Raw genomic sequence first — 24,116 nt, 5'->3', positions numbered from 1 at the left:
GTGACATGGCAGACAAGGGCTGATTGGCTGGCTGTTTAGCACTCTCTATTTTATCACTTTGAAAGCTTAGTGCTTCTGGCCCTATGTCTGCAAAAAAAAAAAATCATGCAACTAATTTTTCTTAATTGGAAAACATATGTAATGGGAAAAACAAAGATACCAACACATATAACTTGTATACAAACACACACAAAAAAAAATATATATATATATATATATATATAGACTTTATTATGTAAACCGAGCCCCTGCCATTGATTGCTAAAGGAGTGGTGTAGTAGTCTGTCCTCACCTCTGCCCTCTCTCTCCTGCAGTCTGGACTCTGGGGGCTCCATAAGGTTTCTTTTAATGCTGCTCCTCTTTCAAGTGCAGTTAGCACTACGCAGTGCAGCAAACCCCGATAAGCTCCGCCCCTTTTCACTCTTTTGCCTCTGGAATTGCTGGGAGAGGAAACCTGGCTCTCCATTGGTCAAAGGCAGCCATCTTTTTGTAGCCAGCTACGGGGGCAGCCATTTTCTGTTAGCCCCGTGCTGCTACTACTACATAGGTGAGAATCGGCCGTGGCATGGGGAGCAGCAGGAGGCAGGACGGAGCATCATGACATGTACCTGCCTCTGGTAGTCAGGTGGGCGGCCCTGTAACACATAAATTATACTGGCCTGGGGGGCAGATGGCACCCTGCCCCCCGCCTAGCCCGCCTCGGGCTTAGGCACATTCGGGGGCGTGGCCTAATCGCGGACCCGTGGCCACGCCCCCTTTAAATTATTTTTTTTTTTTTTTTTGTGTCGGGACCCGGGCCCCCCTGGTAGGCCCGGGCCCAGGTAAAATGTACCCGCCCCCCCTGCCTCTCGGCGGCCCTGATTGCAGGGGGCAGCTCACATTGCACCATTCACTGCCTATTACATTAGGGAGATATTCTAGTTACACCACCGTAATCTGCGAGCAGAATCTGCCTTCTGCAATTAACCAATGGAAACCGGCGGCACACGCGACAGCAGTGTCAGTGACTCATTAATATTGCCCTAAGAAGTTATGCACCGACAATGGGAATAGGGGCATACATATTAACCATCATGGAGCTGCCCCAAATTTTTTTTCAGTGTTTTTAAGTTGGAAACATAATTTCTTACATGATTTATCCCTACAATGTACAAACAATTTCTCGTTACATTGCTTTTGATAAAAAATAATTCTCTGCACAATGGAGGACTCCTCGAGAGTGACTGTAAATTTAGTAAGATTGGAGTTTCATTGAAGATGGAATGTTGGCCATAGCAACCAATCAGATTCTATTATCTTTTAGAAGGTGCTTAATAAATAAGTAGTATCTGATTGGTTGCTATGGGCAACATCCCATCTTCAACAGAAAGTAAATTTAGTCATCAGTGTCAGCTTGTGAAATACCTCAGCGGAGGCTGCTGAAGAGGGATAAGAAGATCAGTGGGTACTTGTTACCTAGAACGGCGCCCATCGTAGGCATCGCATGTACATCGCATGCCATTATAATGGCATGCGATGCGACCAATGTGATGCCCGCGATTTCACATAGTAATGAATGGTAAAAGGTAAATCGCATGCGGCCAAAAAAACGCATGCGATGCAACCGACGCGATTACCGCGATTTACATAGGGAACAATGTTAAATGGCCCAATTGACCCGATTTCACATAGGGAACAATGTTAAATGGCCCACAGACCCCAAATAGCCACCCTGAAGTGTGAAATGGCCCCCCCAATTGTTAACGCCACCCCACGATCAACGTTAACCCAAAGCGTGGCGAGGGCAGAGAGCCCGCGAGGGGCGGCGGTACGCGTCCTCCGACCTTTTCATACCCCCACTATCCACGTCGGCGTGGAGTTGAGAATAGAAAGTGTGGTGAGCGCAGCGAGCCACCGAGCCCGAATTGTGGCGAGCCCCGCGAGGGGACGCGGATACCTGTGAAGCCTGCGAGGGGACGCGGATACCTGTGAAGCCTGCGAGGGGACGCGGATACCTGTGAAGCCCGCGAGGGGGACGCGGATACCTGTGAAGGTATCCGCGTCCGCTCGCCACGCTTCGGGCTCGGTGCACTCGCCACACTTTCTATTCTCAACTCCACGCCGATGTGGATAGTGGGGGTATGAAAAGGTCGGAGGACACGTACCGCTGCGCTCGCCACGCTTCGGGTTCACGTTGATCGTGGGGTGGCGTTAACAATTGGGGGGGCCATTTCACACTTCAGGGTGGCTATTTGGGGTCTGTGGGCCATTTAACATTGTTCCCTATGTGAAATCGGGTCAATTGGGCCATTTAACATTGTTCCCTATGTAAAATCGCGGTAATCGCGTCGGTCGCATTGCATGCGATTTTTTGGCTGCATGCGATGCGACCGACGCAATTTTTTTCCTTGCGATGCCTAGGATCAAAATCGTCTGCGCCGTTCTAGGTAACAAGTACCGATCAGTGCAGTGGAGGTCATTCTGATCGATTCGGTCCCCCGCATGTTCACACGGGGGACCAATGTTTTTGTTGTGTGCATGCGTATAATGATTTATACGCATGTGCGGGGTCCATGGGCGAATGGCTTCAGCGACTTGCATAGTCACTGAGCCGTTCGTACGGAGCTACGTGGGCTGCCCATGGGAATGCCCAGCCTTTTATGGGCATTCCCATGGGATTGCTGACGAAACAAGGTGTGCTGGGGCGGGCGGCTGACGTCAGCCACCCACCCACCCGGTCTTGTTTCCACTAACATATATTTGCAAGCCCTAGAGAAATCATTCGATGTCATTGACCATCTAATTATTTTTCTGGCTGCAGGCACATGCGAATAGGGTGGCCAATCCTGGGATCGGCGGGATCCTGGGATTTGGCCACAAAAACGCATGCACAGTCTAATGCCGGGGAGGTGCCTGTCTTCTACCATCCCCGGCTGTGCATCTCTGTGCAGCGTGGCCTGGTCAAAGGTCATGCTGTGCAAGCCAAATGCTGGCTCCTGTCTGCACAGCCTGCACTGCCCGCTGGGCCCAGCACTCCATGCCAACGTGGATAGCGGGGGTACGAACTATACACATTGGCATGGAGTTTACAGCCCCGCAGGTGGACACAGATGCATGCTGGCGCCGTGAAACGACGCCATAATCAGATATTTCGGTGCATATGCGGTGGCCTACGGAAGTTAGTGCATCCTCCCCCACAAACAGTTGTTAACAGCACCATAGTGTGGGGTTACCGGTGGTGATCAGCCTTGCAATTATCCCATTTGTGAATATTACCTACCGGGAATAGGTAATGTATAGCATATAGTGTTACTTTATTAGAAGCCTAGTTCTGCTATGGAGTTTGTTATCTTCAGCTCATAATGAAACAACACAGTGGCAGAGGACTGACAATAGCAATAAAAGGAACCGCTTACACTAAAAATAACATGAGGTCGGATACAGGGTCACTGCATATGTACATACTGAGTGAGCAGTCTGATTGTCACACACTCAGGACATGAGGGCATGTCAGATGGATGCTGAGCTGGCAGAATGTGCACTATCAGGTGACACAACAGGGAGGGCAAACACTGCAATGACTGGAGACTTGACGGGGAGACCCTATACACACACACACACACACACACACACACACCGACACCCACTGCCATACCCAACATGCAGGCACCTACCTCCTCAGTGGCCGTGGGGCAGTAGTAGATTAGGATGAGGGTGGTGATCACGTTCATGACCAATCCCACCATGGTTATAGTGTTGGGGGCCATCCATACCGGCACCTTCGTCACCAGCCAGTTCCAGTAGATCTGCATGTAGGGTTCCACCAGGGAGCAGCCGGCCACGCTGTACTTATGCTCGTCCAGCCGCCGCAGCTGCAGAGCCGTCAGGGGCTCCGGCAGACACAGGAGACCGGCCATCCTCTCCTCCTCCTGCTGCTGCTGCTCAGCTCCCGGCCGCCGCCTGCGCTCAGCGCTGCTCCTGTCCTGACCTGACTCCTGAGTCTTGCCTCCTTCCTGTTTGGGGACAGGACAGGCGCCGTAAGGGCCCAGTCGGCAGCAGCAGGGACAGGGGGCCGGACCCGGAAAGCGTCTGTAGCAGCAGGATCCCGGAAGAGCTGTCCCGGCTGCTGTTGCTGACGAGTGAGTTGCCCAGCAGCAGTGCACAATTACAGTATATGCGTGAGTGAGGCCGGGACGTGTTCGGAAGCAGGGGGATATAGTATGACATGTAGGGGTTTATTTACTAAGATTAAAGTTCTACTTGCTATGGGCAACCAATCTGTTCTAAAAGTTGCTAAATAAATAATTTGATTCTTTTTGGTTGCTATAGGCAACATCTTATTTACAATAGAAATCCCATCTTACTAACTTTACCCCATAATGTCCAGGGATGTATGCATACCTCCCAACTGTCGCGGGACCGCCTATTCCTGGAGACAGAGGTGCTGGGGGCATGGGCCATACCACCACAGAGGTGGGAAAAGGGTGTGGCCTTGTGAGGGCATAGGCCACACCTCCTTGTTGGGCACATGGCACAAGATCCCTCTTTCACTACATCAAATGTTGGGAGGTATGTAATGTCCTGTACACACGGAGTGATGGGAACAGTATGCTGAGCAATCTAGTTAAGCATAGATCGCTTAGCACGCAGCGCTGAGCGATATGTCACAAATAGTGTTCTCAATAGAGAGAACACGGGCAATGACTAGATTTATGCTGCATTCAGTATAAGTCTAGTCAGGCGATAGCAATGCTCAAGACCACGCATCACTGTCACCAGGGGCTATACACACAGAGGCAGAGGCGGATTGGCCTACCGGGAAACCGGGCCATTTCCCGGTGGGCCTGTCCATATTCCCCACTGGCAGGGCTGGCATCATCCTAGATGCAAGCGGCCGCAGCCTGGTCACAAACGGCAGCATTACCCAAAACAAATATGGTCGCCACATATATTATATTATATATTATATGCACGTATGTGGTGGCCATATTTGTTTTGGGCTATGCTGCACTGTTTCCTGTGACCAGGCTGGTCCTCCTGCATGTACAGTAAATCGCTAACAACCTGTTAGAGCACGCATCATTAAAGATATGCACAAAAATATTGTTTATTAACGTTATAATGCATATTGTCTACTATATCGTCTAGTGTGCACACACCTTTAGGGTCATTTTTTTATGTGGTGGTGTACATCTGCACTTCTTATTGTCATGTGTTATGATTGGCAGCCACTAGCACTGGTTTTGCCTGTCTCTCTGACCATAGATAATTTGATTTGGTCCTGGATAGGGATGTCCATCAGTGCAGTCACCATTGATTGTTGCCATCGATGGCAATACTGCAACCAGCCATCGATGTCTATAAACGATGTGATGGATAACCATCGATAGTTTTAGCTGGCTAATCAGAATATAGGGGCGGGGCTACAGTGTTGTTGAGGCGGAGCCATGCTCCGTGTCAAGGCACCGTGAAGAAAAAAAATCGGTTTTGCTGTGCGATCGATGGAGAGTAACCATCTGGTTCACCCCTATTGATTGCAAAAGTATTCAACATCAGCCACAAACCATAGATGATTTTATATCATTGATGGTCGATCCCTAGTCCTGGATGAACAACCCGAGGCACCCCTGCAAGAGCCTCACAGCACCCCAGTTTGAGGAATCACTAGCATAATGCATATGTTCGCTAGTCAGGCTGCACACACCTCCTCTACATCCGATCACTATTATTTGTATTAATTTGTGCCACACATACACACAGTGGATCGGCCATGACAGTACAGGTTGTGTCTCCCATTCTTTTTGATGCTTCAATGTACACAAACTTATGTATAACTTAAGATATGTATAGAAATCAGGGTTCGCAAATATATTTTACCTGCAAATACTGACCGGGGACTTACTTTTTCAGATCAGACAGGTCCCCTGGGATTCGCTTCACATGGATTAGTCGGGCGGTGAGTGGCAGGATGTACATCGGCTCCTGGGTGGGTGTAAGTGCAGCGCAGGAGATGGCAGAATGGCATGCTCCCGGCAGCGCAGGTGGCACTGTGGAGAGTGGGAGCCAGGAGCGGCCGATGTGGAGGTTACAGGGGTCCCCTGTTGGAGGTTTCATCACCAGCCGCACCATCCAGCAGCTTCCCCTAGGCCTCCGGCTCCTTGTCTCTCCAGCTCCGAAGCAGCAGTGCAGAAACAAGCAGGCTGCTGACGCTGCCTGGAGATAATGTATCAATGTCCCAATGTATGCAGCTGTACCCACAAGTCACGATGCTGGCTGGAGGTAATGTATCAATTTCCCGATGTATGCAGCTGTACCCACAGGTCACGATGCTGGCTGGAGGTAATGTATCAATGTCCCGATGTATGCAGCGGTACCCACAGGCCGCGATGCTGCATGTTCCTGCACTTCTGCTTCAAGTGCAGGGGCGAATTTAGGGGTCAGGCTGCCCCTAGACACAACATTTTTACCCCCTCCCCTATTTTAATATAATCATTATTAAGTTATGTCTCTCTCTCTCTCTCTCTATCTATCTATCTATCTATCTATCTATATATATATATATATATATTACATACTAATTGTACTGTAGCCCACCTCAAAAAAATGTAAAGCAGTCTGGACTGCTAACTGTATGGAGGACCTGGACGGAGGGAGGGTGAATTAACTTTATGTGCAGTCTCAGTCAGTCTCTCTCACACTGACTGACTGCAGGGTGGTTCGCGCTGCTCAGCCTAGCTGCTTTTCCCGCTAGCGGCAGTGAGCCACAGCAATTCAGCTCAGCTCACCCAACGGCAGGGGGACCGTCGGAGATAGCCGGTGATGTACTCTGCATGGCAGAGTGGGTGGGCAGAGGCGGGTGACGAGCAGCACTGCCGCCTACATATGATGAATCATGTCAGCAGCGGCGCCGCTTGTCACTTGCCGCTGCCCATCCGCTCTGCCATGCTGCTATTTAAAAGAACGTCAGCCTGCTGTGCCGCCCTTGATTGGTGCCGCCCTGAGGCCCGTGCCTCACAGGCCTAGGCCCAAATCCGGCCCTGCTTCAGTGCAGTGATTAATAGTGGGTTTTGATACAAGCAGTATCTTTTTCAAGGCATCAATGATGCCTTAAAAAAGAAACTGCTTGTATCGAAACCGGTTGGCTTGGAAAGGCAGAGGACATTTCTCAGGACTACCACTGTGGACCAGCACCCAGGGACGCCTGTTTGGGAAACACACTTGCTCATTTTGTCTGCATTTGTTTGTGGACAAAACTACATGGTGAGAGTCCTTTAAACCCTGCCTGTTTTTTATGCTATTTTAAAAATAAAAAATGGTATTGCCTTAGCTCCGTCAACTATTGCCAAACGAAGGGACCTTCGCCCCGTGACGACCCTCCTGAGAGACCAGGGCTACAAATATAAATGGGGATTCCCCTTTCGCCTCACGGTAGATGTCAGGGGCAAACCCTACTCGATACGATCGATTGAAGAGGGAAAGGAACTTCTTCGCACACTTAAATTACAATCTGCCGCTGATCCATCCGGACCTGATCTACGAGACTCTCCTCCCTGAAAGATCCTCTGATTGGTCATATATAACCTCTTATTAATGTTTTTTCTTGTTTTATAGTACTATGTCTAGTCGTTACTTACTCTAACATGTTTAACCTTAGCCCTAATTGTAGCTCTGTCATAATGACCATTCTCCATATCTCTGCTTAGCTATTAGGGCAAGGACTTTAGAATTATATTTTAGAAATATTTTTATCCACTTGCTATTTATGTTATGTTACATTTATGTTCTGGGTGGAGATTGCTGGCCCCTTGCCAGGCCTCACTACCCCCACCTCCAGGGATTATTGCCTCTAATATTGCATAATTAACTCTGTACCTCGGGTTTATTTACCCGACTGGTGTATCCCAACTCAGAGCTCCCTATCCTAGTTGGAGCTCAGGTATAGTAGCAGTTCGCCATCCCTAGTGGCGCCTCCTGCTACTTTCCCCACATGTCAATTTGTCTTGTTTTTGTTAGCTTTTTCGTGTTTGTTGCAGAGTCCAATCCCTATTTCCCCCACCCTCTACCACCAACACCGAAAGTTGCCATGCCTTTTAAGTGTCTCTCTATTAATGCCAAAGGCCTGAACACCCCCCAGAAACGCACCCATCTGTTTCAATCTCTCCGGAGCCTCCATGGGGACTGCATATTCTTACAGGAGACTCACCTCCGGGCAGACCACCATCCCTCCCTAGCTACTAAAAGATACCCGAATGTATACTACTCGAATAATCCCTCTAAGCGTAATGGAGTGGCCATACTGCTCCACTCATCCTTCCCATTTATATTATCAGAATGTAAAACTGACCCTGAGGAGCGATACCTGATTCTGAAGGGAAAACTAGGCCACGAGATGGTCACCATGGCAAATATTTATGCCTCTAACACAGGCCAAGCAAGGTTCTATAATAAATTCTTTAGAATCCTCTCTGACTTTCGGTCAGGTAAAACATTGGTAGGCGGAGACTTTAACACAGTCATACATCCATCCCTAGACAAATCAGGCCAATTAAATGACTCCACACAAATCCCAGACTCAACAGCCCTTCGAAAACATATGGCCGAGGCTGGTCTTTTAGATATATGGAGATCCCTTAACCCTACAACCAGGGATTATACTTTTTATTCCAACCCTCATGCTTCCTACTCACGCATCGATATGTTTCTAGGATGCGCCTCCCTATCCCAAGTAGCAACTCACTCAACGATTTCACCCAACTTTTGGTCAGATCACTCTATCCTTGAAGCATCCTTTGGTCTCTTGGGGGCCACCTCAGGCAGACCCTCCTGGAGACTGAACGAAATGCTCTTGAAGCTCCCCCAATTTCGCAAAACGATTACTGGCCACCTCCAAGAATACTTCTGTCTCAATTCCACTGACGATGTGCCAGTCCCCACAATGTGGGAGGCACACAAATCGGTAGTTAGAGGACACATGATCCAATTCGCCTCTCTTCGTAAAAAATCCCAGGAAGCTCTGATTGCTTCATTGAACATTGAAATTGCAGCACTAGACAGGGAACATAAGAGAACACTGTCTAGACACACACTATCCCGACTTTCCAAAAAACGAGCTGAACTGCAAGTCCTACTAGCTGAGAGGGTTGAGAGGAGCCTTAGATGGTCGAACCAAAAATTCTACGACAAGAGTAATAAGGCCCAATCTCTCCTAGCCCGTCGACTGCGGTCCAAACAGGCATCTCAGACCATCGCCTCAATTAAGGACCCGTCGGGCACCACACTATATAACCCCAAAGACATCAACGAGGTATTTGCTAATTACTATAGAGCCCTATATAACCTAGACGCTCCGTCTAACGTCTCCTCTCACACCCTTGACACCCAAAAATATTTAGACTCCTGTAGCCTCCCTACTATCTCCGAATCCGCGGCACGGTCATTGGGGGTGGACATCACTGAGGAGGAACTTGCTGTGGCCCTCAAATCACAAAAGTCGTCGAATGCCCCTGGCCCTGACGGCTTCACAATGGGTTATTATAAAACATTTGCACAGCACCTTTCCCCCCAGTTGATCAGATTATTTAACGCAATCCTGCATGGTGCCCCATTTCACCCTGACTCCGATACATCCAAAATAATTGTAATTCCCAAGCCAGGTAAAGACCCCTCTCTCTGCGCCAGTTACCGCCCCATTTCCTTGATTAATACCGATCTTAAACTATTCGCAAAGATTTTAGGTACCCGACTGAATGGACTTCTACCCTCATTAATACACCCAGACCAAGTGGGCTTCATCCCTCACCGACAGGCCTCCGACAACACTAGACGCACCATTAACCTGATGCACCATTCCAATACACATAAGATCCCATCGATTGTATTAGCACTTGATGCCGAAAAGGCATTTGATCGCATCTTATGGCCTTTTATGTTCACGACTTTGAAATTTGCAGGCATTACTGGAAACTTTCTTCAGGCAATAAAATCCCTATATTCATGCCCGACATCTACCGTCATGACCAATGGCCTCCAATCTCCAAGATTTGCTCTCGGAAATGGGACGAGACAGGGCTGCCCCCTGTCCCCTCTCCTCTTTGCCTTATGTATAGAACCATTGGCGGCTAGAATCAGAGCCAACCCTGATATACGGGGCATTGAGGTCAGGGGACATCAGTACAAACTGTCACTTTTTGCTGACGATATACTCCTCACTCTGTCTAACCCCCTGGTCTCCCTCCCTAGCCTGCAGTCAGAGCTCAACGCTTACGGATCCCTCTCGGGATATAAAAATTATAGCACAAAATCTGAGGCAATGGCTCTATGTGTCCATCCCCAACTTTTATCTACACTAAAATCATCCTTTCCCTTTACATGGCGCCCACAGGCGATCAAATATTTAGGCATACACATTACTAAATCCTATTCCCTTCTATATCAGGCTAACTATTCCCCCATAATCCGCACTCTGACCGCGGACATTGCTCGTTGGCAACCACTTTATATCTCTTGGATCGGAAGGATCAATGTGATTAAAATGAACGTCCTTCCAAGGCTACTCTACCTCTTTCAGACCCTGCCAATATCTGTGCCATACGCAGCCTTAAACTCCTTACAATCCCTATGTAACCAATTCATCTGGGCAAATGGCAAACCCTGTATTCGCAAAACCACTCTAGCAAGACCTGCCTCAGATGGCGGTCTTGGCCTTCCAAATTTCCGAAAGTATTACCATGCGGCCCAAATAAAGCAGATAATTTTATGGCACTCTGAACCCGGATATAGAAAATGGGTTGACCTTGAGAATGCCCTGCTCCAGGGCGGACGGGTTGATGAGATAGTATGGCTCCCAAGATCACTGAGACCAGCCTCGGCCTATGAGGCCCTAACCATCCGATTCACACTGACATTGTGGGACAAAATACGATCTCAGACAAAACTAGCCCCACACCCCTCACCTATGTCCCCTATATGGAACCACCCCCTTTTTCCTCCGGGATGTGAAGAAATGACAGCCACGCCCTGGCGTGAATTGCAGATCACTAGATTTAAACATGTCAACAATGAGTCGCCCACCTCCACCTTTACTCAATTACGATCCTCAACTTCGGTCCCCGTTAGGACACACTTCCAGAGTACACAGATTCTAAGCTTTGTTAACTCTCAATATCCATCTAGCAGAAAGCGCACACTGACTTCGTTTGAAATCCTGTGCTCTAACTCCGTGGGCCGACGGGGCAACATTTCTTTTTTGTACAACAAAGTTTTGGCCTCTGTCCCTACAAACCGAGAACCACACGAAATAGCATGGGAAAGGGACTTTCCAAACTCAATAGCTGAAGACGACTGGCCTGTCATCCGAACTAGAACCGCCAAGGCCTCCATTAGTGTAGCTATTAAAGAGACATGCTACAAGGTCTACACACGATGGTACCTGGTCCCGTCTCGTTTGCATGCAATTTTTCCCTCGACATCTGATTTATGCTGGAGGAACTGTGGCCAAGTGGGCACATTCCCTCACATTTGGTGGGACTGCCCAATAATCAAGACCTTCTGGACGACAGTATGGTCACTGATAGCGCAACTAATTGGCACACCCCTCTCACCATCAGCCACAGTTGCATTACTGAATGCCCCATCCCCAAATGTCAATAAATTCCAGGACAGGCTCATTGTCCACATTTGTAATGCCGCTAAAACTTTGATTGTCAGACATTGGAAATGTGCTATGATGCCGTCTAAAACAGCTCTCCATTCCCTCAATGGAATACATCACCTGTCTACAAAATGATGCTGTCTCTACCTTCCACAAGATATGGTCCCCCTGGTATTCCCTCAACTCCTCCCCCATCCCTGGACTCTGCTAAATATATTCTATGCTATCGTTAATTATCTGTATTTCTTCCTTCAAATGTTTTTATATAAATTGTATCGAATGTTACAAGTATCTGTAATGGAACAACTTGCTCAAATGTGTTTCTGTATATGTTCTCTCTTTTATTTTACATTATTTTTCTATATAAAAGAAAAATTCTAATAAAAATTTATAGTAAAAAAAAAAAAAATGGTATTGCACTATATCGTTTTTTCCCCCATCCTTTTGAGTGATTTCACTTTTGTGAAGGAGGAAAGAAGGATCCATTGGGCGACAGAATATGCCCCTCCACTTAACGCATGTGTCTGCTATTTCAGTAGACATATCTGATTGGTACGAGTCATAGATTTTGTTAAACAATTTCTACGAATATTTTAACAATACAATATTGCACTATTGTTTCTTCTTCTCTTTTGGGTTACACCCCGAAAAGAAAAAGGAGAACTCCATTACATCCAGCGCCAAGGGTACTGTCTGATTCTTTTTTGTTGGTATTGTATGTTTTTGAAGTGGTTCTTCACTTAATCAGTACGGCACCCAGAGCTGCTCATAAGCGCATGGTCTATTGATCTTAAACAAAAAAGGCTTCTACTCCTATCTGGCCGACCACTAGTTACAGCCCAGAACACATTTGTTTAAGTATAGACTATTATTATGTATCTGGGTTCCATATATCATGAACATATTTCATTATAAATGCTGTTCCTAGTTTTTATCTAATCAAAGGGGTTCTAAAACTATTTTGTTGAGACAATAAAAATGATTATATGACCCCATCAAGTTACTGCAGAATGGTTGCCATGTGTTTTGTGACAAGGAATCACATACACTGGATATAGATGAAGTCTTGGTCTTTATTTTGTAACAGTTAAGCAGCATACCAGGTTAACAGCTCAGCAAATAAGGTTAGAGCATTGCAGGGCTTTCCACAGATTTCACAGTCAGGGTACACTTCAAAGCACCTAACGTTATATTACATTACCGGCCTATCACCCAGCTGCTTTTCAGCATTGGGAGCAATGACTTCCTGCCCTGGACACACATATACTGTAACAGGAAGCCATAGATGCTGCTAATCAGCCAAACCTTGATCACATACAGTAAGTCTAGGAAACCTGGTCTAATTTTCCTGCTCCTGCTTCTGCTCTAAAACCAGGACTGGATCTTCCACCTTACCCTTATGTGGAAATTTGCTGTCCCTGGCACACTGTGTTCAGTGGACTGCACATGCATGGCAGTATTGTGGAGGCGATGAGTCTGAAATTACAGACAAAACTGGTTTTCAGGCTCCTTGGATCACTGGCTGAGAGATTAGAGAAGTCATCAGCCTGACGGTCAGCAAAATGTAGTCACGATCCCATGTTGGCATGGTCATGACCCAACTTGGGGTCAGGACCCACAGTTTGAGAACCACTGATCTTATCTATCATATCCCGCTGGTTGAAGACTTATGAAAGTAGTAACAACTGTGTTCACAAATTGTACAAAAAAAATATCCTCATATTTAATTTTTTTTTTCCTATTTCTTAGTGACTGCAGTGCTCAGATGTAGAAATATATTCAATTGTTTTTGTTGGTACTTATGTAATATCTGGGCTCCCATTTTCTTATGAGACCGCGTCCCCTCGTGGGGCTCGCCACGCTTCGGGCACGGTGGCTCGCTGCGCACGCCACACTATATAAAATCACCTCCATGCGTAGTTGGATAGTAGGGGTATGAAAAAATGGGGTGCATTTAACATGGGAGCCCAGATAATACATAAATTGTTTGTTTTTTTAAACAGAAAATAAAAAACTATCAAATACTGTAGGTAAACTTGTTGGGTTAGTCCACAGATAAATGAAAAAAGGCACATGAAGGAGAGTTTTTAAGGGGAAGACTGTTTTTATTATTATAGTTATTTCATTTCAGTCATTTACTTGTTGATTTACTGTATGGAGGCCAATGTCGTCTCATTTTTCCCTACAGGATTACTGGGATACCCTGGATTGAGTTGAGCAATTAAAAATATAATTTATTCTGGCAGCACAGCCATTATTCCTCTACCTCTCAGTCCTTCAAGTCGCTGACAGGTTAGTCCAAGAAATGACAGTCTCAGTCCCACATTCTGGACGCTCAGGCAGTGACTGTAACACAGTCACAGTTTCATTTACTGTCACCTTGCCTGGGTAGACAAAGTCTGGATGCTGGGGAACCTCTGTTACACCGGGGACATCTGTACTTGCTCTGGCAGGTCATGGTGTGGCTCTTGATGGGACAAGCTGGTCTGAGACTGCAGAGCTTGAACTACAGCCTGGGTAGCCAAATTCTTAGCGCTGCCCTGCAAAAAGCAACTCTGAGCATGTGTGCTGTGATCCCGAATCTCCGGGCACTGGGAACATCAATACCGGAATTGAAATCCTGGCGTTTTTGTGGCAAAATCCTAGGATCCTGCCAAAAACGTGAAAAAGCCTTGAAAAGGCCCGTATATGTGGTGAAACACGTGTCTGGCGGCTAGGCTCTGCTAATGCCACAACAGATAGAAATGTATATTCATTTAAATCAATGAAATGTGTGATGGGGATCGAACTGGGTGATTCATATGCAGTATATTAGAAACTGGGGGAATGAATGTAATTATCAGGATAAAATAGAATTGAGCTGCTTAATGTAAAATACATCCTTCTGGGAGATCACAGCTCACGGTTGATAGCCGGTCCAGGCAGGAACCACGGGCTAAGGAGAACCCAGTGGGGGACACAGAATAAAAGAGTGGAGCAAATACTATAATCCTATAAAGGAAAGAAGGACATGTGTCCCCTCACCCTCCTCTCTCAAAACACCACCATACTGTATATAATTTCAGCTCACACTCTATCACGTAGAATAAACGGAAAGTTTGAAATTAAACTGTATCTATTTAAAGAATCGCTCTGGGCTCAGTGCCAGGAGTCATGAGTAAAGTGAATAAAAATTGCAATATAGCAACAAATTCAGGAGACACTGTTGCAAGAATCCAAAGGGAAAAACAACAGAGTGCTTTTTTTGCGGTGCACCACAAGGAGAATTAATAATAAAAAGTAACGGTACTTATGTAGTATCTGGGCTGCCGATTTCTAAATCGGGTCGGATCGGGAGATCGCATCGCATCGCATGCGACCATGCGATTCGATGCGATGCGATGCGATGCGATGACCCGATTTTTCCATAGGAATCAATGTTAAAATGGACTGAGTCCATTTTAACATGGAATTCAATGGGAAAAATGGGTCCTTTTCATACCCCTACTATCCAAGTGGGCATGGAGTTGGATATAAACCTGTGGCGAGCGTAGCGAGCCACCGAGCCCGAAGCGTGGCGAGCGAAGCGAGCCCCGCGAGGGGACGAATACCGTCCCCTCGCGGGGCTCGCTTCGCTCGCCACGCTTCGGGCTCGGTGGCTCGCTACGCTCGCCACAGGTTTATATCCAACTCCATGCCCACTTGGATAGTAGGGGTATGAAAAGGACCCATTTTTCCATAGGAATCATTTTAACATTGATTCCTATGGAAAAATCGGGTCATCGCATCCGATATCGGATGCGATATCGGATGCGATGCGATGCGATATCGCATCGCATCTGATTGTATGCCTTAACTTAAGGCATACAATCAAAAAATCGGCAGCCCAGATACTACATAAGTACCAAAGTAACTTTTATTGATATGTTTTAAAAGACGTTGCGAATATAAAAATAAACATATAACACAAGACAGATGTGAATAAAAAGGAATCAGACTTCCTAACGTGGCAGGGTTTTTTTTTTGGAGGGATGGAGGTTATCTAATTCTTTATGTCAGTATAACCTAGTCATTTATTCACCAATGAAAAAATGGAGACAGTGGATATTACTATATTGGTCCACTGAATTGGGAACCGTGTCCCTATTTCCTCCGTTTGGTGGTGAATATGTCCCTAATTAGATGCGGTCGGCGTCCCGTCCGTGTATACCAATTCTTTAGGGATACTGAATGGCAGCATATATTGTATGCCACGCTGGTACTTCTGCCAGTGGAACCCTGTATTTGTAATTCTCAACAAGTATCTTGTCAGTGTATACGGAATCAATGACGTATCAGGCGCCACACTTATTGGTATATATTGGTCGACACAATCGGTACCATGGTTTTTAGACGTGTGTGCCAGACAAAGTGAAATGTAATAAACAGTGTCACTGTGGTTACAGTGAGATACGTAATGGCCTATGCTCAAATGGCATCAAGCCCAGATAGGTTTCCGCTGTATAAACGGGTCTGTATACCAGTGCGGTTTTGATGTGCTGGTACGCACTGTCGAGATTACAATTAGAGGTGGTGTTATCGCCAACAGGGGCCTGTAGCCAATATTATGACATATACCCTGATGGTGTATACTCTCACACACAGGTCGACATTTACACAGTGTGCTTCATTTCGGTGCTGTTTATGAGCATTATCACAGTATTACCACCAATGGTTTACTTTATCAAGATTCAATTGAGGCATATATCGGGAAGTGGTAATCAGTAGTGGTAATCGCAGTTGACAGTCAAATGCACTAAATATATATGCTTTATTATTCTGTGTCCACACTTTATGCGTCGATATGGACACTAGTTTTGGCTAACCCCAAAGCAATATTATCAAAAAACACAGTGTTACTGTCCACAGAGCCCTGCCGTCAGTGGTGACAGGATATTTAATTTCACCGTATATAAGGGTATGTCAGGCTATGCAGTATAAGCACGCTGATGCACACTGTTGAAAGTAACTGTTGCCAAATGTACACTGTGTCAGTCGGGTGTCCTGACTCCTGTGTGTTACGCTAAATAGGCACCACACAGTGGCACAATCTGCAGAGCCCTGCAGCGATTGATCACAAAGGTAATAAGTTCGATTACGTTAGTGTATAGGTATCGACTGTACAGCTTAAGTGTGCTAATGCACCTTGCCCGGGTTTAGTGTTACGATAGACACTGTACCACTGGGGTATTAAATCATGTATTTCACGCTATAAAAATCTCCAGACAAAGTAACTATCTGCAGACCTTGCAACAGTAGTTATGAAATGTTCACAATTGCACTAAGTGCATTCGTCTGTTAAGCCGTGTGGCTTCAGCGTTCTATGCGCCCAATTCTAACAGGTACTGTGGCTAGCAAGTACCGCTAGGTTTCAAAGTCACTGACACAATTATAACATTTACAACATTAAAGTTATCCCTCTTTCCCCCCGCTCACGGGAAACGCCTGACGCGCGTTTCGCAAATGAGCTTTTTCAAAGGCCAACCGGGTGGGCGCCCGGAAGTCGCTTTTAAACCATGACTTCATCAATATTCATAGGTTCAGGGGTGTGTCCCTGCTTCCTATTGGTGGGGGTGTGTCTTCATTGCCCCGTTGATTCACAACTGATATCGTTCATGTGTACGCTGCGTACACTAATCTGTAGTCTCAGGTATGTACTCTATTATACAGGTGTGCGCATTCACATTTGTGATACCTCTGGTGTGTGCTTATCGCACTGGTATATACGTTCTGAGGTTACGTATGGGTATTTGATATATGTGGGCTATTTATTTCTGACATCGGGGAATGGCTCTTTTTGCATAGCTGAGCTCCGTTCCCATATGTCTTGTTCTTTGCTAAGTTGTTATAGAAATGCTCAAGGTACCCATGTTGTTCTATCAATATCAAGGGTTATAAAATATCTATTAATAGCTGTTCTTCACATTCCCCAGAGGGGCATGTAAGGGATGATGTGCAGGGGAGCACTCCACTTGTGCATAAATAATATGTGATCCAGAATTGAGTGAGATGCAATATGTCAAATGGGATTTGACAGTTCCAGTGATACATGGTGAGTTGAGGTGTAAAAAATATTAAATAATAAATAAAATATGAAGGTGAGAAAATCGTGACAAACCAAATCTAACTATGCTCATGGTATTGCTTTCATATTGAAACTTTTGTTGCTGGAGGTGAATTCTATGTGTTCATAGAGAATGTGTTTAGAAGGTGTTTGAGTGAATTATTCTACAGATTAGTGTACGCAGCGTACACATGAACGATATCAGTTGTGAATCAACGGGGCAATGAAGACACACCCCCACCAATAGGAAGCAGGGACACACCCCTGAACCTATGAATATTGATGAAGTCATGGTTTAAAAGCGACTTCCGGGCGCCCACCCGGTTGGCCTTTGAAAAAGCTCATTTGCGAAACGCGCGTCAGGCGTTTCCCGTGAGCGGGGGGAAAGAGGGATAACTTTAATGTTGTAAATGTTATAATTGTGTCAGTGACTTTGAAACCTAGCGGTACTTGCTAGCCACAGTACCTGTTAGAATTGGGCGCATAGAACGCTGAAGCCACACGGCTTAACAGACGAATGCACTTAGTGCAATTGTGAACATTTCATAACTACTGTTGCAAGGTCTGCAGATAGTTACTTTGTCTGGAGATTTTTATAGCGTGAAATACATGATTTAATACCCCAGTGGTACAGTGTCTATCGTAACACTAAACCCGGGCAAGGTGCATTAGCACACTTAAGCTGTACAGTCGATACCTATACACTAACGTAATCGAACTTATTACCTTTGTGATCAATCGCTGCAGGGCTCTGCAGATTGTGCCACTGTGTGGTGCCTATTTAGCGTAACACACAGGAGTCAGGACACCCGACTGACACAGTGTACATTTGGCAACAGTTACTTTCAACAGTGTGCATCAGCGTGCTTATACTGCATAGCCTGACATACCCTTATATACGGTGAAATTAAATATCCTGTCACCACTGACGGCAGGGCTCTGTGGACAGTAACACTGTGTTTTTTGATAATATTGCTTTGGGGTTAGCCAAAACTAGTGTCCATATCGACGCATAAAGTGTGGACACAGAATAATAAAGCATATATATTTAGTGCATTTGACTGTCAACTGCGATTACCACTACTGATTACCACTTCCCGATATATGCCTCAATTGAATCTTGATAAAGTAAACCATTGGTGGTAATACTGTGATAATGCTCATAAACAGCACCGAAATGAAGCACACTGTGTAAATGTCGACCTGTGTGTGAGAGTATACACCATCAGGGTATATGTCATAATATTGGCTACAGGCCCCTGTTGGCGATAACACCACCTCTAATTGTAATCTCGACAGTGCGTACCAGCACATCAAAACCGCACTGGTATACAGACCCGTTTATACAGCGGAAACCTATCTGGGCTTGATGCCATTTGAGCATAGGCCATTACGTATCTCACTGTAACCACAGTGACACTGTTTATTACATTTCACTTTGTCTGGCACACACGTCTAAAAACCATGGTACCGATTGTGTCGACCAATATATACCAATAAGTGTGGCGCCTGATACGTCATTGATTCCGTATACACTGACAAGATACTTGTTGAGAATTACAAATACAGGGTTCCACTGGCAGAAGTACCAGCGTGGCATACAATATATGCTGCCATTCAGTATCCCTAAAGAATTGGTATACACGGACGGGACGCCGACCGCATCTAATTAGGGACATATTCACCACCAAACGGAGGAAATAGGGACACGGTTCCCAATTCAGTGGACCAATATAGTAATATCCACTGTCTCCATTTTTTCATTGGTGAATAAATGACTAGGTTATACTGACATAAAGAATTAGACAACCTCCATCCCTCCAAAAAAAAAACCCCGCCACGTTAGGAAGTCTGATTCCTTTTTATTCACATCTGTCTTGTGTTATATGTTTATTTTTATATTCGCAACGTCTTTTAAAACATATCAATAAAAGTTACTTTTTATTATTAATTCTCCTTGTGGTGCACCGCAAAAAAAGCACTCTGTTGTTTTTCCCTTTGTATCCATTTCAGTGCTGAGCGGTAGCACACCTTACACCTAAAAAATTATTAAAACTATAGGGTGATTAAAAGGTATTTTTCTCTACATAAAATAATTTCCTGTGCGATCAAAACACCCCCCCTCTTTTTGCTCAAGTTTTGTGATTAAACACACACTCTTGTATTGATCAGCACGGCACATTAGTGTATATATTTGTACATATATATATAAAAATTACACGTTGTGTACCACCGTGGTGATAACACGGATAGTCGCCTCAAACCATGTTCAATCTGAATCCAACAGGGTCAAGCCTCAACCCCGGAGGTCTTCCCCCCCCCGCATTTAGCCTTAGTCAAGAATTAAATGACAGGCAAACCAACTTGAAAAAAAGTTTGGAAACAATGCTGGAAATAGATATTACACACATCAACACCTCACAAGAGGATTGGGTCAATGACCTATACACACTCAAAACGATATTGGCTAAACAAACCAAAACTTTTTGGAATAAAGCTACATTCGAAAGTTACATCAAGCAACAAATTACCCCCAGAGGATTAAGACCAAGAGTCTTCCCATCCTTTGAGTTGGCAAACGAGTCACTAAAGGTAGAATGGGAAAAAACTCTAACAACTTGCTCACTTAATCTCATAGGCATTCTCATTAAACATGATGAAATATTACTGAACAAACAAACACAAGAAATTGCGACCTTGGGAGAAAGACTGAAAAACTTCGAAAGTCTAGACAAGTTTCAAAAAACCTACCGTAAGATAAAACAAGAGTTAGAGGAAATTGAAAAGGAAGTGATCAGCAGAAAAAAGAGCAAACTTTTGAGGGACCAAAACGACTTCCAGTCCAACAGAGTATACAAATGGACGGGCAACTACAGAAGGAGAACACCTAATGACAACACAGGTTATGTGACATCTGAGATAGACTCCTCTGACGGTGACCTATCATCAGACGCCGGCCACTCAACAAAGAATAAGAATAGGCGTGATTTTTTAGGGGTCAGCCCCAGGGATATCAGAGATACCCTGGGGAGAGATCTTGGAGGATCAGAAGGGGAAAGAAGAAGAAAGAGAAATCAAAGAGAATGGAGAGAAGACCACAAGGAGACGAGGAGATACAGGAGATAACCCCAGAGGACTCCCTAAGGATAATTAATCTAACCGACCACATTCTCACTGAACCTCAGACCTCGGTCCTTAACAGAGGCCTTTCCTTTTCCCCCACAAAATCCTTTGATAGGTTTGAATATGAAAAAGACCTAAACCTATTCATTAGGAAACTACTCCTTAAGAAGTTTTATGCCAAACGTACACAAGAGACTGAGTCCACTTCTGGAAACCTGGACCAAGGGAGTGGCTCTGTGACACCATCACATCCAGCTCCATTCCCAGACACACAAGATTTTGAAATGATCCAAATGTTGGAAGAACTCTCAGAGGACAATGAGAACGCCAATGGAAGCGAATCCACAAAACCCTTAAAAAAGAAGTCTGTTTTTCTCCCTGATATCTCCATCTGTCCCCAAGTCAAGGTATTCTTGGAAATGGTCAGTGTAGACCTTGACAAAATTGAGACCAAAAAACGAAAACATCTCCACAATGACAATCTCAGTCCCCAAGAAAAAACAGCACTTGATGAGATGAAACACTGGGATGACACCATCATCAAGCCCTCGGACAAAGGGGGGAACATAGTCTTATGGTCCCTAGAGAAATATACCAAAGAACTGAGGAGACAACTGGATGACAGCACATGCTACAAAAGGCTCACGTTCAACCCCACCGGTGACTACATGACAATATACCAGAATATACTGGATATAGCAGTCAGAGAGGGTACAATCACCAAAACACAATACCAATTCTTAGAAGTAAAAAATGTAAAGATACCTACCTTATACTTGCTGCCCAAGGTCCACAAATGTGAGGAGAACCCCCCAGGGAGACCCATTGTCTCCGGCATGGGGGGCCTCACAGAAAGGGCCAGCCAATTTGTGGATTCACAACTAAGAAAACATGTCACAACACTACCATCGTATGTACGCGACACGATGGACGTACTGAATAAACTACAAGGCATTAACCTTAACAAGAACACATGGTTAATCACTTGTGACGTGGAGAATTTATATACAAGTATCATCCACAAACATGGCATTGAGGCGACAAAATACTTTCTAAGTATGGACAAAGAGGTACCCCTCAATGAATTTATCATCAAACTGCTACGATTCGTACTGACGAAAAACTATTTCGTATGTGAGGACCGCTACTACCTCCAGGTACGGGGGACTGCGATGGGGAGTACATGTGCCCCAACGTACGCAAACCTGTACCTGGGGTGGTGGGAGCGGGAACGAGTCTTTACCGAAAACAATGAAACCTATACGGACCACGTCCTAATGTGGCTCCGCTACATAGATGATTTATTGATTATCTGGGAAGGGGAGAAGGAGTTATTCACACAATTTCTGAATATACTGAACACCAACGATCTGAACCTAAAACTCACCTACAGTATGAGTCAAAGCGGAGTAGAATACCTGGATCTACGGATTAACATCGAGGCAGATGGGTCTATTACCACAGATCTGTTCCGTAAAAAAACGGCAACTAACTCCTTACTGCACCAACAAAGTGCACACTTCCCACCTGTCAAGAAAGGTCTCCCAAAAGGAGAATTCCTACGCACCAAAAGAAATTGCTCTGATCAGACTACCTATGACCTGCGAGCAGGTGAATTGAGTCAAAGACTAAAAAACAGAGGGTACAGCAATCGAGCCATACAAAGAGCAAAGAAGGAAACATCAAAATTGGACAGGGAATCACTCCTGGTCCCCAAACCTAAAAAAACAGAAACACAGGAGAAAATAAGGTTTGTGGGAACCTTCTGTCATGAGTGGAGAGAGATCCAAAGTGTGCTCAACAAACATCTGGACATCCTAAAAACGGACCGGGACCTAGGTGGAATCTTGGGTAATACAGTGGATATAAGTTGGAGAAGGAGTCATAACCTGAGAGATATCCTTGTCCACAGTCATCTCGAGAAGAATACCAAACCAAAGATCACACGAAAAGGCTCCTACAAATGTGGTACATGCAGGCTATGCCCCTTCATGGTCCAACAAAACACATACACTGACAAATTCAATAAAAATTGGAAGATTGGACAATACATCTCCTGTAACACTGAAGGGGTAATATACAATCTAGAGTGCCCGTGTGGAAAACATTACATAGGGAAGACCAAGAGACCCCTGAAAAAGAGACTTTCCGAACACCTCCTGAGCATAAAAAATGCAAGAAGAGACAAAGAAAATTTCAAAACTCTCACACCAGTCGCCCGACACTTTCTAAAATTCCATCAGGGAAACACAAAAGGCTTAAAAGCTTTTGGTATGTCAAAAATAGAGATGGGCATCAGAAGAGGAGACTGGGACAGAGAACTCTTGAAGCAGGAGACGAGACTCATCTTCCTGATGGGAACTATGTCACCCCAAGGTCTCAATGAGGAGAATAACTATACCATTTTCCTGTAAAAAATCTGCTAATATTTCAATATCCATTAAAAATTAAAAATCAAACATTACTCCTGAGGGGAACGATACCCCTGATGAACAACATCGGACACATATGATGTGATATTACTTCTATGTCCCATATGAACAAACAAGGGAACAGCACCAATCCACGGGGTTTTTTTTTTTTTTTAAACCTCTTTAGAGACCTGGCACCCGAGTACCTTTACACACAGACACGTCAACACGTTTCTAATCTACACACGATGCCCATGATGGCATCGAATGGAGGGATCAACTGCATGCACAATTATGTACAATCACGAGAGAATAATTCACTCAAACACCTTCTAAACACATTCTCTATGAACACATAGAATTCACCTCCAGCTACAAAAGTTTCAATATGAAAGCAATACCATGAGCATAGTTAGATTTGGTTTGTCACGATTTTCTCACCTTCATATTTTATTTATTATTTAATATTTTTTACACCTCAACTCACCATGTATCACTGGAACTGTCAAATCCCATTTGACATATTGCATCTCACTCAATTCTGGATCACATATTATTTATGCACAAGTGGAGTGCTCCCCTGCACATCATCCCTTACATGCCCCTCTGGGGAATGTGAAGAACAGCTATTAATAGATATTTTATAACCCTTGATATTGATAGAACAACATGGGTACCTTGAGCATTTCTATAACAACTTAGCAAAGAACAAGACATATGGGAACGGAGCTCAGCTATGCAAAAAGAGCCATTCCCCGATGTCAGAAATAAATAGCCCACATATATCAAATACCCATACGTAACCTCAGAACGTATATACCAGTGCGATAAGCACACACCAGAGGTATCACAAATGTGAATGCGCACACCT

The 24,116-nt window shown here is 45.1% G+C and overlaps 1 protein-coding gene across 1 annotated transcript in view; it reads right to left on the bottom strand.

The window, feature by feature from the left end:
- CHPT1 (choline phosphotransferase 1) overlaps positions 1-4,123 on the bottom strand; it is a 30,801-nt gene extending 26,678 nt beyond the window's left edge. The window contains exon 1 of the mRNA XM_083182228.1: positions 3,654-4,123. Within this exon, the coding sequence (XP_083038354.1) occupies positions 3,654-3,896 (243 nt within the window). The 5' untranslated portion in view covers positions 3,897-4,123. The remainder of the gene's footprint in view (positions 1-3,653) is intronic.
- Between the last annotated feature and the right edge of the window lie 19,993 nt (positions 4,124-24,116).

Source organism: Crinia signifera, chromosome 4 (assembly GCF_055691185.1).
Source record: "Crinia signifera chromosome 4, ASM5569118v1, whole genome shotgun sequence".
In the NCBI taxonomy this organism is placed as follows: domain Eukaryota; kingdom Metazoa; phylum Chordata; class Amphibia; order Anura; family Myobatrachidae; genus Crinia; species Crinia signifera.
Note: the sequence above shows the minus strand (reverse complement) of the source record. Positions and strands in the feature narration are given on the sequence as shown.